The 15,000-nt window shown below is 38.1% G+C and overlaps 1 protein-coding gene across 1 annotated transcript in view; it reads left to right on the top strand.

Moving 5' to 3' along the window:
* snapc4 (small nuclear RNA activating complex, polypeptide 4) overlaps positions 1-15,000 on the top strand; it is a 30,178-nt gene that overhangs the window by 900 nt on the left and 14,278 nt on the right. Inside the window, exons 2-4 of the mRNA XM_072915311.1 lie at positions 4,838-4,959; positions 8,309-8,349; positions 12,896-12,995. Coding sequence (XP_072771412.1) covers positions 4,854-4,959; positions 8,309-8,349; positions 12,896-12,995 — 247 coding nt within the window. The 5' untranslated portion in view covers positions 4,838-4,853. The remainder of the gene's footprint in view (positions 1-4,837; positions 4,960-8,308; positions 8,350-12,895; positions 12,996-15,000) is intronic.

The raw sequence follows: 15,000 nt of genomic DNA, 5'->3' as shown, positions 1-15,000 counted from the left end.
TGTTTAACATGTCTACTTTATGTTTAACATGTCTACTTTATGTCTACTTTATGTTTAACTTTATGTTTAACATGTCTACTTTATGTTTAACATGTCTACTTTATGTCTACTTTATGTTTAACATGTCTACTTTATGTTTAACATTATGTTTAACATGTCTACTTTATGTTTAACATGTCTACTTTATGTTTAACATTATGTTTAACATGTCTACTTTATGTTTAACATGTCTACTTTATGTTTAACATGTCTACTTTATGTTTAACATGTCTACTTTATGTTTAACATGTCTACTTTATGTTTAACATTTATGTTTAACATGTCTACTTTATGTTTAACATGTCTACTTTATGTCTACTTTATGTTTAACATGTCTACTTTATGTTTAACATGTCTACTTTATGTTTAACATGTCTACTTTATGTTTAACATGTCTACTTTATGTCTACTTTATGTTTAACATGTCTACTTTATGTTTAACATGTCTACTTTATGTCTACTTTATGTTTAACTTTATGTTTAACATGTCTACTTTATGTTTAACATGTCTACTTTATGTCTACTTTATGTTTAACATGTCTACTTTATGTTTAACATTATGTTTAACATGTCTACTTTATGTTTAACATGTCTACTTTATGTTTAACATTATGTTTAACATGTCTACTTTATGTTTAACATGTCTACTTTATGTCTACTTTATGTTTAACATTATGTTTAACATGTCTACTTTATGTTTAACATGTCTACTTTATGTCTACTTTATGTTTAACATGTCTACTTTATGTTTAACATTATGTTTAACATGTCTACTTTATGTCTACTTTATGTTTAACATTATGTTTAACATGTCTACTTTATGTTTAACATGTCTACTTTATGTTTAACATGTCTACTTTATGTCTACTTTATGTTTAACATGTCTACTTTATGTCTACTTTATGTTTAACATGTCTACTTTATGTCTACTTTATGTTTAACATGTCTACTTTATGTTTAACATGTCTACCTTATGTTTAACATGTCTACTTTATGTTAAACATGTCTACTTTATGTTTAACATGTCTACTTTGTTTAACATGTCTACTTTATGTCTACTTTATGTCTACTTTATGTTTAACTTTATGTTTAACATGTCTACTTTATGTTTAACATGTCTACTTTATGTTTAACATGTCTACTTTATGTTTAACATGTCTACTTTATCTTTAACATGTCTACTTTATGTCTACTTTATGTTTAACATGTCTACTTTATGTTTAACATGTCTACCTTATGTTTAACATGTCTACTTTATGTTTAACATTTATGTTAAACATGTCTACTTTATGTTTAACATGTCTACTTTATGTCTACTTTATGTTTAACTTTATGTTTAACATGTCTACTTTATGTTTAACATGTCTACTTTATGTTTAACATGTCTACTTTATGTTTAACTTTATGTTTAACATGTCTACTTTATGTTTAACATGTCTACTTTATGTCTACTTTATGTTTAACATGTCTACTTTATGTTTAACATGTCTACCTTATGTTTAACATGTCTACTTTATGTTAAACATGTCTACTTTATGTTTAACATGTCTACTTTGTTTAACATGTCTACTTTATGTCTACTTTATGTTTAACTTTATGTTTAACATGTCTACTTTATGTTTAACATGTCTACTTTATGTTTAACATGTCTACTTTATGTTTAACATGTCTACTTTATCTTTAACATGTCTACTTTATGTCTACTTTATGTTTAACATGTCTACTTTATGTTTAACATGTCTACCTTATGTTTAACATGTCTACTTTATGTTTAACATGTGTACTTTATGTTTAACATGTCTACTTTATGTCTACTTTATGTTTAACTTTATGTTTAACATGTCTACTTTATGTTTAACATGTCTACTTTATGTTTAACATGTCTACTTTATGTCTACTTTATGTTTAACATGTCTACTTTATGTTTAACATTATGTTTAACATGTCTACTTTATGTTTAACATGTCTACTTTATGTCTACTTTATGTTTAACATGTCTACTTTATGTCTACTTTATGTTTAACATGTCTACTTTATGTTTAACATGTCTACCTTATGTTTAACATGTCTACTTTATGTTTAACATTTATGTTAAACATGTCTACTTTATGTTTAACATGTCTACTTTATGTTTAACATGTCTACTTTATGTCTACTTTATGTTTAACTTTATGTTTAACATGTCTACTTTATGTTTAACATGTCTACTTTATGTTTAACATGTCTACTTTATGTTTAACATGTCTACTTTATGTCTACTTTATGTTTAACATGTCTACTTTATGTTTAACATGTCTACTTTATGTTTAACATTTATGTTAAACATGTCTACTTTATGTTTAACATGTCTACTTTATGTTTAACATGTCTACTTTATGTCTACTTTATGTTTAACATGTCTACTTTATGTCTACTTTATGTTTAACATGTCTACTTTATGTTTAACATGTCTACTTTATGTTTAACATTTATGTTAAACATGTCTACTTTATGTTTAACATGTCTACTTTATGTTTAACATGTCTACTTTATGTCTACTTTATGTTTAACATGTCTACTTTATGTTTAACATGTCTACTTTATGTCTACTTTATGTTTAACATGTCTACTTTATGTCTACTTTATGTTTAACTTTATGTTTAACATGTCGTTGGACATTGAGTCCGAGTGGACAATGTTCCGCACCTCTATTGTCGGGGCGGCCGATTGGAGCTGTGGCCGCAAGGTAGTTGGTGCCTGTCGTGGCGGTAATCCTAGAACCCGTTGGTGGACACCGGCGGTGAGGGATGCCGTCAAGCTGAAGAAGGAGTCCTATCGGGTTCTTTTGGCTCATGGGACTCCTGACGCAGCAGACAGGTACCGACAGGCCAAGCGGTGTGCGGCTTCAGCGGTCGCAGAGGCAAAAACTCGGACATGGGAGGAGTTCGGTGAGGCCATGGAAAAAGACTTCCGGACGGCTTCGAAGCAATTCTGGACCACCATCCGCCGCCTCAGGAAGGGGAAGCAGTGCAGTGTCAACACCGTGTATGGTGGGGATGGTGCTCTGCTGACCTCGACTGCGGATGTTGTGGATCGGTGGAGAGAATACTTTGAAGACCTCCTCAATCCTACCAGCACGTCTTCCTATGAGGAAGCAGGGCCTGGGGAATCTCTGGTGGGCTCTCCTATTTCTGGGGCTGAGGTTGCCGAGGTAGTTAAAAAGCTCCTCGGTGGCAAGGCCCCGGGGTTGGATGAGATCCGCCCGGAGTTCCTTAAGGCTCTGGATGTTGTGGGGCTGTCTTGGTTGACAAGACTCTGCAACATCGCGTGGACATCGGGGGCAGTACCTCTGGATTGGCAGACCGGGGTGGTGGTTCCTCTCTTTAAGAAGGGGAACCGGAGGGTGTGTTCCAACTATCGTGGGATCACACTCCTCAGCCTTCCCGGTAAGGTCTATTCAGGTGTACTGGAGAGGAGGCTACGCCGGATAGTCGAACCTCGGATTCAGGAGGAACAGTGTGGTTTTCGTCCTGGTCGTGGAACTGTGGACCAGCTCTATACTCTCGGCAGGGTCCTTGAGGGTGCATGGGAGTTTGCCCAACCAGTCTACATGTGCTTTGTGGACTTGGAGAAGGCATTCGACCGTGTACCCCGGGAAGTCCTGTGGGGAGTGCTCAGAGAGTATGGGATAACGGACTGTCTTATTGTGGCGGTTCGCTCCCTGTATGATCAGTGTCAGAGCTTGGTCCGCATTGCCGGCAGTAAGTCGGACACGTTTCCAGTGAGGGTTGGACTCCGCCAAGGCTGCCCTTTGTCACCCATTCTGTTCATAACTTTTATGGACAGAATTTCTAGGCGCAGTCAAGGCGTTGAGGGTATCTGGTTTGGTGGCTGCAGGATTAGGTCTCTGCTTTTTGCAGATGATGTGGTCCTGATGGCTTCCTCTGGCCAAGATCTTCAGCTCTCACTGGATTGGTTCGCAGCCGAGTGTGAAGCGACTGGGATGGGAATCAGCACCTCCAAATCCGAGTCCATGGTTCTCGCCCGGAAAAGGGTGGAGTGCCATCTCCGGGTTGGGGAGGAGATCTTGCCCCAAGTGGAGGAGTTCAAGTACCTCGGAGTCTTGTTCACGAGTGAGGGAAGAGTGGATCGTGAGATCGACAGGCGGATCGGTGCGGCGTCTTCAGTAATGCGGACGCTGTATCGATCCGTTGTGGTGAAGAAGGAGCTGAGCCGGAAGGCAAAGCTCTCGATTTACCGGTCGATCTACGTTCCCATCCTCACCTATGGTCATGAGCTTTGGGTTATGACCGAAAGGACAAGATCACGGGTACAAGCGGCCCAAATGAGTTCCCTCCGCCGGGTGGCGGGTCTCTCCCTTAGAGATAGGGTGAGAAGCTCTGTCATCCGGGGGGAGCTCAAAGTAAAGCCGCTGCTCCTCCACATGGAGAGGAGCCAGATGAGGTGGTTCGGGCATCTGGTCAGGATGCCACCCGAACGCCTCCCTCGGGAGGTGTTTCGGGCACGTCCGACCGGTAGGCGGCCACGAGGAAGACCCAGGACACGTTGGGAAGACTATGTCTCCCGGCTGGCCTGGGAACGCCTCGGGGTCCCCCGGGAGGAGCTGGACGAAGTGGCTGGGGAGAGAGAAGTCTGGGCTTCCCTGCTTAGGCTGCTGCCCCCGCGACCCGACCTCGGATAAGCGGAAGAAGATGGATGGATGGATGGATGGATGTCTACTTTATGTTTAACATGTCTACTTTATGTTTAACATGTCTACTTTATGTTTAACATGTCTACTTTCTGGAACATTCTCCAGCTGTGTGTGTGCAGACATGTCGCTGCTTGAGCAGAGAGACAGAATCCAACAAGAAATTGAAGACTTGGAAAGAAATTTGGGCGCCAACAACTCTGAACTAGATCTACTTAGCACTGACTCAGGTTTATTATTCACATTCTGACTTTTACATCTTCTTTCTTTTATTCTTCATCTACATTACATTCTGACTTGTACAAACCCCCGTTTCCATATGAGTTGGGAAATGGTGTTAGATGTAAATATAAACGGAATACAATGATTTGCAAATCATTTTCAAGCCATATTCAGTTGAATATGCTACAAAGACAACATATTTGATGTTCAAACTCATAAACTTTATTTTTTTTTTGCAAATAATAATTAACTTAGAATGTCATGGCTGCAACACGTGCCAAAGTAGTTGGGAAAGGGCATGTTCACCACTGTGTTACATGGCCTTTCCTTTTAACAACACTCAGTAAAGGTTTGGGAACTGAGGAGACACATTTTTGAAGCTTCTCAGGTGGAATTCTTTCCCATTCTTGCTTGATGTACAGCTTAAGTTGTTCAACAGTCCGGGGGTCTCCCTTCTGCTATTTTAGGCTTCACATTTTCAATGGGAGACAGGTCTGGACTACAGGCAGGCCAGTCTAGTACCCGCACTCTTTTACTATGAAGCCACGTTGATGTAACACGTGGCTTGGCATTGTCTTGCTGAAATAAGCAGGGGCGTCCATGGTAACGTTGCTTGGATGGCAACATTTGTTGCTCCAAAACCTGTATGTACCTTTCAGCATTAATGGTGCCTTCACAGATGTGTAAGTTACCCATGTCTTGGGCACTAATACACCCCCATACCATCACACATGCTGCCTTTTACACTTTGCGCCTAGAACAATCCGGATGGTTCTTTTCCTCTTTGGTCCGGAGGACACGACGTCCACAGTTTCCAAAAACAATTTGAAATGTGGACTCGTCAGACCACAGAACACTTTTCCACTTTGTATCAGTCCATCTTAGATGAGCTCAGGCGCAGCGAAGCCGACGGCGTTTCTGGGTGTTGTTGATAAAACGGTTTTCGCCTTGCATAGGAGAGTTTTAACTTGCACTTACAGATGTAGCGACCAACTGTAGTTACTGACAGTGGGTTTCTGAAGTGTGAATGTGGTGATATCCTTTACACACTGATGTCGCTTGTTGATGCAGTACAGCCTGAGGGATGGAAGGTCACGGGCTTAGCTGCTTACGTGCAGTGATTTCTCCACATTCTCTGAACCCTTTGATGATATTACGGAGCGTAGATGGTGAAATCCCTAAATTCCTTGCAATAGCTGCTTGAGAAAGGTTTTTCTTAAACTGTTCAACAATTGGCTCACGCATTTGTTGACAAAGTGGTGACCCTCGCCCCATCCTTGTTTGTGAATGACTGAGCATTTCATTTTATACCCAATCATGGCACCCACATGTTCCCAATTAGCCTGTTCACCTGTGGGATGTTCCAAATAAGTGTTTGATGAGCATTCCTCAACTTTATCAGTATTTATTGCCACCTTTCCCAACTTCTTTGTCACGTGTTGCTGCCATCAAATTCTAAAGTTAATGATTATTTGCAACAACAACAAAAAAGTTTATGAGTTTGAACATCAAATATGTTGTCTTTGTAGCATATTCAACTGAATATGGCTTGAAAATGATTTGCAAATCATTGTATTCCGTTTATATTTACATCTAACACAATTTCCCAACTCATATGGAAACGCGGTTTGTACATAGGGCTGGGCGATATGGCCTTTTATTAATATGTGGATATGTTTAGTCCATGTGACGATACACCATATACAGGTAAAAGCCAGTAAATTAGAATATTTTGAAAAACTTGATTTATTTCAGTAATTGCATTCAAAAGGTGTAACTTGTACATTATATTTATTCATTGCACACAGACTGATGCATTCAAATGTTTATTTCATTTAATTTTGATGATTTGAAGTGGCAACAAATGAAAATCCCAAATTCCGTGTGTCACAAAATTAGAATATTACTTAAGGCTAATACAAAAAAGGGATTTTTAGAAATGTTGGCCAACTGAAAAGTATGAAAATGAAAAATATGAGCATGTACAATACTCAATACTTGGTTGGAGCTCCTTTTGCCTCAATTACTGCGTTAATGCGGCGTGGCATGGAGTCGATGAGTTTCTGGCACTGCTCAGGTGTTATGAGAGCCCAGGTTGCTCTGATAGTGGCCTTCAACTCTTCTGCGTTTTTGGGTCTGGCATTCTGCATCTTCCTTTTCACAATACTCCACAGATTTTCTATGGGGCTAAGGTCAGGGGAGTTGGCGGGCCAATTTAGAACAGAAATACCATGGTCCGTAAACCAGGCACGGGTAGATTTTGCGCTGTGTGCAGGCGCCAAGTCCTGTTGGAACTTGAAATCTCCATCTCCATAGAGCAGGTCAGCAGCAGGAAGCATGAAGTGCTCTAAAACTTGCTGGTAGACGGCTGCGTTGACCCTGGATCTCAGGAAACAGAGTGGACCGACACCAGCAGATGACATGGCACCCCAAACCATCACCCAACCATGCAAATTTTGCATTTCCTTTGGAAATCGAGGTCCCAGAGTCTGGAGGAAGACAGGAGAGGCACAGGATCCACGTTGCCTGAAGTCTAGTGTAAAGTTTCCACCATCAGTGATGGTTTGGGGTGCCATGTCATCTGCTGGTGTCGGTCCACTCTGTTTCCTGAGATCCAGGGTCAACGCAGCCGTCTACCAGCAAGTTTTAGAGCACTTCATGCTTCCTGCTGCTGACCTGCTCTATGGAGATGGAGATTTCAAGTTCCAACAGGACTTGGCGCCTGCACACAGCGCAAAATCTACCCGTGCCTGGTTTACGGACCATGGTATTTCTGTTCTAAATTGGCCCGCCAACTCCCCTGACCTTAGCCCCATAGAAAATCTGTGGGGTATTGTGAAAAGGAAGATGCAGAATGCCAGACCCAAAAACGCAGAAGAGTTGAAGGCCACTATCAGAGCAACCTGGGCTCTCATAACACCTGAGCAGTGCCAGAAACTCATCGACTCCATGCCACGCCGCATTAACGCAGTAATTGAGGCAAAAGGAGCTCCAACCAAGTATTGAGTATTGTACATGCTCATATTTTTCATTTTCATACTTTTCAGTTGGCCAACATTTCTAAAAATCCCTTTTTTGTATTAGCCTTAAGTAATAGTCTAATTTTGTGACACACGGAATTTTGGATTTTCATTTGTTGCCACTTCAAATCATCAAAATTAAATGAAATAAACATTTGAATGCATCAGTCTGTGTGCAATGAATAAATATAATGTACAAGTTACACCTTTTGAATGCAATTACTGAAATAAATCAAGTTTTTCAAAATATTCTAATTTACTGGCTTTTACCTGTATATGTTGTTATGAAGTGTGAGGTATCAATAACAACATCTTGTACAAATGTTTCTTTGCCTAGATGAAGAGTCCAATGTGGACACAGACGAGGAGGTGGGCCAGGTAATTGTCATCATTATTGGTATGAGGATGTGTCGCCATGGTAACCGGGGGGTATCCTCATGTCCTTCATTTGGAGACATGTTGACTGGACACGCAATTATAGTCCACGTGGAGGTCCACTTGTCCAGCCTCTCTGTGTGTGTGTGTGTGTGTGTGTGTGTGTGTGTGTGTGTGTGTGTGTGTGTGTGTGTGTGTGTGTGTGTGTGTGTGTGTGTGTGTGTGTCAAGAAGGAAAAGTAGTTTCCATACGAGAAGGTGTGAACAAGTGATGACATAATCATGGTCCCAATAACATTGCATCTCATAGAGAGCCAAATACTAGAGTCCGTGAACATTGCTCCAAAGTCAGGATTTTTTTGTTGGTTTAATGTGCATACAAAAGTAAACATTGACAGGTTAAAGGCAGCAATATATGATAAAACAAGATGGCAGCTAAAGAAGGACTTCCCTATTCATCCCCGTAAAAAGGCGCCAGGTGAACGGGTGATTTTACGACTTCCGGTGCTGACGTAAGACAAGCCATATTTGAGCATAAGATGAACAAATACACTACACTACCAAGACTATAGTGGTCATTAACAGTTAGCTTCTACAGCTGGGTTGCCCAAAGTGCGGCACAGGGGCCATCTGTGGTCCCTGACTCCTTTGTCATCGGCCTTAAGCACGTTACAAAAAAAACAAAAAATAGAGATCTTATTTGCACCCCTAGTGGTGACATCTATCAACATGAGGGTGGGCCCAAAAAGGAAGGATTTTTCAAATTGACTGTGTGTCGCTTTTAAAAGTGCTCCCCCTCTGGTCAACATATGAAATAACAAGTGTGTGTAAAAATTTGAAGTGCTCCCCCTCTGGTCAACATATGAAATAACAAGTGTGTGTAAAAATTTGAAGTGCTCCCCCTCTGGTCAACATATGAAATAACAAGTGTGTGTAAGAAATTGAAATGCGCCCCCTTTGTTCAACATATGAAATAACAAGTGTGTGTAAACATTTGAAGTGCTCCCCCTCTGGTCAACATATGAAATAACAAGTGTGTGTAAGAAATTTAACTGCGACCCCTTTGGCCAAAATTAATTTAAAAAATGAAATAAATATGTATATAGAGACATACTGTAATAACTTGAAGTAATTAATGAAAATTAAAAACCAATTACAAACAAAAAATTCAAAAAATAATAAATTAACTAAAAGCGGTCTTTTTCTCACAATGTGTCAACTTTTTTCTTATAAAATTGGGAACAATTTCTCATATTCTTTCTGTTTCTGTAATATCGCAATTTTTCTCGTAAAATAATTACTTTTTATTGTAAAATGGTGACATTTGTCATAAAATTCTGACTTTTATCACAATATTGCCAATTTTTTTGTTCTTGTGAAATACTGAAATTTTCTGAGTAAAATTATGACTTTTGTCATAATTTATGCCGAGTAAAATTCAGATTATTATTATAATATTGCCAACAGACCGGGGAAGGGGGTGGGTGGGTGATCTTATTTGCACCCCTAGTGGTGACATCTATCAACATGAGGGTGGTCCCAAAAAGGAGGGATTTTTCACATTGACTGTGTGTCGCTTTTAAAAGTGCTCCCCCTCTGGTCAACATATGAAATAACAAGTGTGTGTAAGAAATTTAAATGGGACACCTTTGGCTAATTTAAAAAATGAAATAAATAAATGAAATAAATATGTATATAGAGACATACTGTAATAACTTGAAGTAAATAATGAAAATTAAAAACCAATTACAAACAAAAAATTCAAAAAATAATAAATTAACTAAAAGCGGTCTTTTTCTCACAAAGTGTCAACTTTTTTCTTATAAAATTGGGAACAATTTCTCATATTCTTTCTGTTTCTGTAATATTGCAATTTTTCTCGTAAAATAATTACTTTTTATTGTAAAATGGTGACATTTGTCCAAAAATTCTGACTTTTATCACAATATTGCCAATTTTTTTGTTGTTCTTGTGAAATACTGAAATTTTCTGAGTAAAATTATGACTTTTGTCATAATTTTTGCCGAGTAAAATTCCGATTATTATTATAATATTGCCAACATTTTAAAGTTTTCTTATAAAATTGTGACTTTTGTCGAGTAAATTAACGACTCTTTTCATAAAATTGCCAACATTTTAAGCTTTTCTTGTAAAATTGCGATCATATCATAATATTGCACAAATGTTCAGTTTTTCTTGTAACATTTTGACTCGCGTTGAGTAAAATGACGACCTTTATTATAATACTGCCGAAGTTTTTCTTCTTTTTCTTGTAAAATTTCAACTAATTTTTCACAACAAGTTTTTTTTATATTTGCATAGTATGTATATATTATTAATGTTGTAAATATAAATCTTTATATATCTAGAAAGGCTGGTCCTAAAGAGGTAGGCATTTTTCGCAGGTCTCAAGAAGGTAACAAATACAAGAGAGTGTGTGTGTGCCTTCTTGAGACATGAAGAAGGAAAAGTATCTTCCATATGAGGAGGTGTGAACAAGTGATGACATAAATCAATAACATTGCATCTAATAGACAATGTCTCATTTGTGGTGACATCTATCAACATGAGGGTGGTCCCAAAAAGGAGGGATTGTTCACATAGACTGTGTGTCGCTTTTAAAAGTGCTCCCCATCTGGTCAACATATGAAATAACAAGTGTGTGTAAAAATTTGAAGTGCTCCCCCTCTGGTCAACATATGAAATAACAAGTGTGTGGAAGAAATTGAAATGCGCCCCCTTTGGCCAAAATTAATTAAAAAAAAATGTACTTAGGGACATACTGTAATAACTTCAAGTAAATAGAGGAGATTAAGAAATAATTACAAAAAAAAAAAATCTAAATCAACTAAAAGCAGTCTTTTTCTCACAGTGTGTCGACTTTTTTCTTATAAATTGGGAACAATTTCTAATTCTTTCTGTTTTCTGTAATATTGCAATATTTTCCTCATAAAATTAATTTTTTATGTAAAATTACTTTTTAATGCAAAATGGTGACATTTTTGTCATAAAAAAATCTGACTTTTATCACAATATTGCCAATTTTTTGGGATGTTCTTGTAAAATAGTGACATTTTTTGAGTAAAATTACAATTATTATTATTATTATATTTCCAAAAGTTAAGGTTTTCTTACAAAATCGTGACTTTTGTCGAGTAAAATGACGACTCTTTTCATAAAATTGCCAAAACGTTAAGCTTTTCTTGTAAAATTGCGACTTTTACGGAGTAAAATTCCAACTTTTATCATGATATTGCACAGATATTAAGTTTTTCTTGTAAAATTTTGACTTGCGTTGAGTACAATTATGACTTTTATTATAATACTGCCAAAATAATATAATACTGCCAAAATAGTAAGTTTTTCTTGTGAAATTCCAACTACATTTGCATAGTATGTATATATTATTAATGTTGTAAATATAAATCTTTATATATCTAGAAAGGCTGGTCCTAAAGAGGTAGGCATTTTTCACAGGTCTCAAGAAGGTAACAAATACAAGAGAGAGTGTGTGTGTGTGTGTGTGTGTGTGCCTTCTTGAGACATGAAGAAGGAAAAGTATCTTCCATATGAGGAGGTGATGACATAAATCAATAACATTGCATCTAATAGACAATGTCTCATTTGTGGTGACATCTATCAACATGAGGGGGATTTTTCACATTGACTGTGTGTCACTTTTTTAAAAGTGCTCCCCCTCTGGTCAACATATGAAATAACAAGTGTGTGTAAGAAATTGAAATGCGCCCCCTTTGGCCAAAATTAATTTTTTTTAAATGAATAAATAATGTATTTAGAGACATACTGTAATAACTTGAAGTAAATAATGAAGATTAAAAAATAATTACAAACCAAAAAAATCTAAATCAACTAAAAGTCTTTCTCACAGTGTTGACTTTTTTCTTATAAAATTGGGAACAATTTCTCATATTCTTTCTGTTACTGTAATACTGCAATATTTTCTCTTAAAATTAGTTTTTAATGTAAAATGATTACTTTTTAATGCAAAATGGTGACATTTGTCATAAAAAATTCTGACTTTTATCACAATATTGCCACTTTTTTGGGTTGTTCTTCTAAAATGGTGACATTTTTTGAGTAAAATTATGACTTTTGTCATCATTTTGCCAAGTAAAATTCCGATTATTATTATAATATTGCCAAAAGTTGATGGTTTTCTTATAAAATTGTGACTTTTGTCGACTAAAAGTACGACTCTTCGTAAAATTGTCAAAATGTTAAGCTTTTCTTGTAAAATTGTGACCTTTACTGAGTAAAATTCCAACTTTTATCATAATATTGCACAAATATTAAGTTTTTCTTGTAAAATTTTGACTTGCGTTGAGTACAATTATGACTTTTATTATAATACTGCCAAAATAGTAAGTTTTTCTTGTGAAATTCCAACTACATTTGCATAGTATGTATATATTATTAATGTTGTAAATACAAATATTTATATATATCTAGAAAGGCTGGTCCTAAAGAGGTAGGCGTTTTTCGGAGTTCTCGAGAAGGTAACAAATACAAGAATGTGTGTGTGCCGACAGGTGGCTGCAGACCTGCTGGCTGAGAGAGACAAGGTCCAGAGTGAAATTCAGAACCTGGAGAACGTCCTGGGACCGCACAGTCCCATCAGCGTGTCAGTTGGTAGGTAGCTGCTGTCCGTCTACACCAGGGGTGCCCAAACCTTCTCCACCGAGGGCCACGGGCTGACACATCAAAGGACGCGGGGGACATTTCCCTTGTTTTCGCTTTCAAAACCAGTACAAAAATTTATTTTTTTCGGTAGAAATTTCATGTGAATGCTGAAGAGCCAACTGAAAAGCTAACAGTTAGCACGCTGGCCAGATAGCAACATGAGCAAAGTAATTTTTTTCAAAGATAGCTTGGTGACAGTGCTATGCTAACAATAGCATGTTTACAGTTACCAAAATATGAGACTGAGGTGAATATTTGCTAAAAATGCTAACTGTAACATGCGTCAAGTACCAAAATATGACTATACCGTATTTTCCGCACCATAAGCCGCCCTGGGTTATAAGCCGCGCCTTCAATGAACGGCATATTTCAAAACTTTGTCCACCTATAAGCCGCCCCGTGTTATAAGCCGCATCTAACTGCGCTAAAGGAATGTCAAAAAAACAGTCAGATAGGTCAGTCAAACTTTAATAATATATTAAAAACCAGCGTGATGTGGGCGCGCATGGAGTCGTATATCAACATGGACGGAGCTGCGTGAAAAAAGCCACCCGGCCTCTTCGCGTAAACTTCCCTTAACCACTCGCTCATCTTTTCTTCATCCATCCATCCCTTCGAGTTAGCTTTTATGATGACGCCGGCTGGAAAGGTCTCTTTTGGCAAGGTCTTCCTTTTGAATATCACCATGGGTGGAAGTTTCTGGCCATTAGCATGGCAAGCTAGAACCACAGTGAAGGATGACTTCTCATTCCCTGTGGTGCGAATATTCACCGTACGTGCTCCCGTTGTATCCACAGTGCGGTTCACAGGAATATCAAAAGTCAGTGGAACCTCGTCCATGTTGATAATGTTCTCTGGCCGGATCTTTTTTTCAGCTATCTTGTTTTTACAATATGCACGGAAAGTAGCCAGCTTTTCTTGAAAGTCTTTAGGCAGTTGCTGTGAAATAGTAGTCCGTGTGCGGATGGAGAGATTGCGTCTTTTCATGAACCGGAAACCTGTCGCTTAGTAGGAGCCATTTTGTGGTCTTTACAGATGTAAACACACAAAGGAAATGAAACGTAATATCCGCGCGCTTTTTCTTCTTCTACGGGGGCGGGTGGTTGCTTACAGTAGAAGAAGAAGCGCTTCCTCTTCTATGGGGGCGGGTGCTTACCTTGGCGGTTGCTTGCCGTAGAAGAAGAAGCGCTTCCTCTTCTACGGGGAAAAAAGATGGCGGCTGTTTACCGTAGTTGCGAGACCGAAACTTTATGAAAATGAATCTTAATATTAATCCATATATAAAGCGCACCGGGTTATAAGCCGCACTGTCAGCTTTTGAGTAAATTTGTGGTTTTTAGGTGCGGCTAATAGTGCTACTACTTTTTTCCTACGCTTTGACCTTTGTGGCTTAAAACAACGTGCGGCTAATTTGTGGATTTTTCTTGGCTAACGGCCATAATGTTTTGTATTCAACAAATAGTTGTCATGCTTGTTCGTGCTATGGCGCCATCTTTTGGGCGAGTTTGCTCACTGCAGGTGCTGCGTGTTGAAAATGTCCTTCCTGTTTAAGTATATCCGGCTTTGTCTACAATTTGTCCATAGCGTTTCTGCTCCAAAGTATTCTTCATTCATCACTCCAAGCAACGTTTGTAAGTTTTACAATATAACTAAAACAATTGGTACTTACTAAACCGTCCCACGTGTGATGTCTGCAGGAGTGTTTTCTCGCGCATTTGTACGTGCTATCGTAATGTAATCAAGCTAGTGTCGTTAGTATTAGCTAATATGCTAACACGTTTCCTCGTGCCCATACTTGCCAACCTTGAGACCTCCGATTTTGGGAGGTGGGGGTGGGGCGGGGCGTGGTTGGGGGCGTGGTTAAGAGGGGAGGAGTATATTGACAGCTAGAATTCACCAAGTCAAGTATTTCATACACACATATATATATATATATATATATATATATATATAT

Source organism: Nerophis lumbriciformis, linkage group LG20 (assembly GCF_033978685.3).
Source record: "Nerophis lumbriciformis linkage group LG20, RoL_Nlum_v2.1, whole genome shotgun sequence".
Classification (NCBI taxonomy): Eukaryota; Metazoa; Chordata; class Actinopteri; order Syngnathiformes; family Syngnathidae; genus Nerophis; species Nerophis lumbriciformis.
The sequence above is the reverse complement of the archived record's forward strand: the minus strand, read 5'-3'. Positions and strand labels throughout refer to the sequence as shown.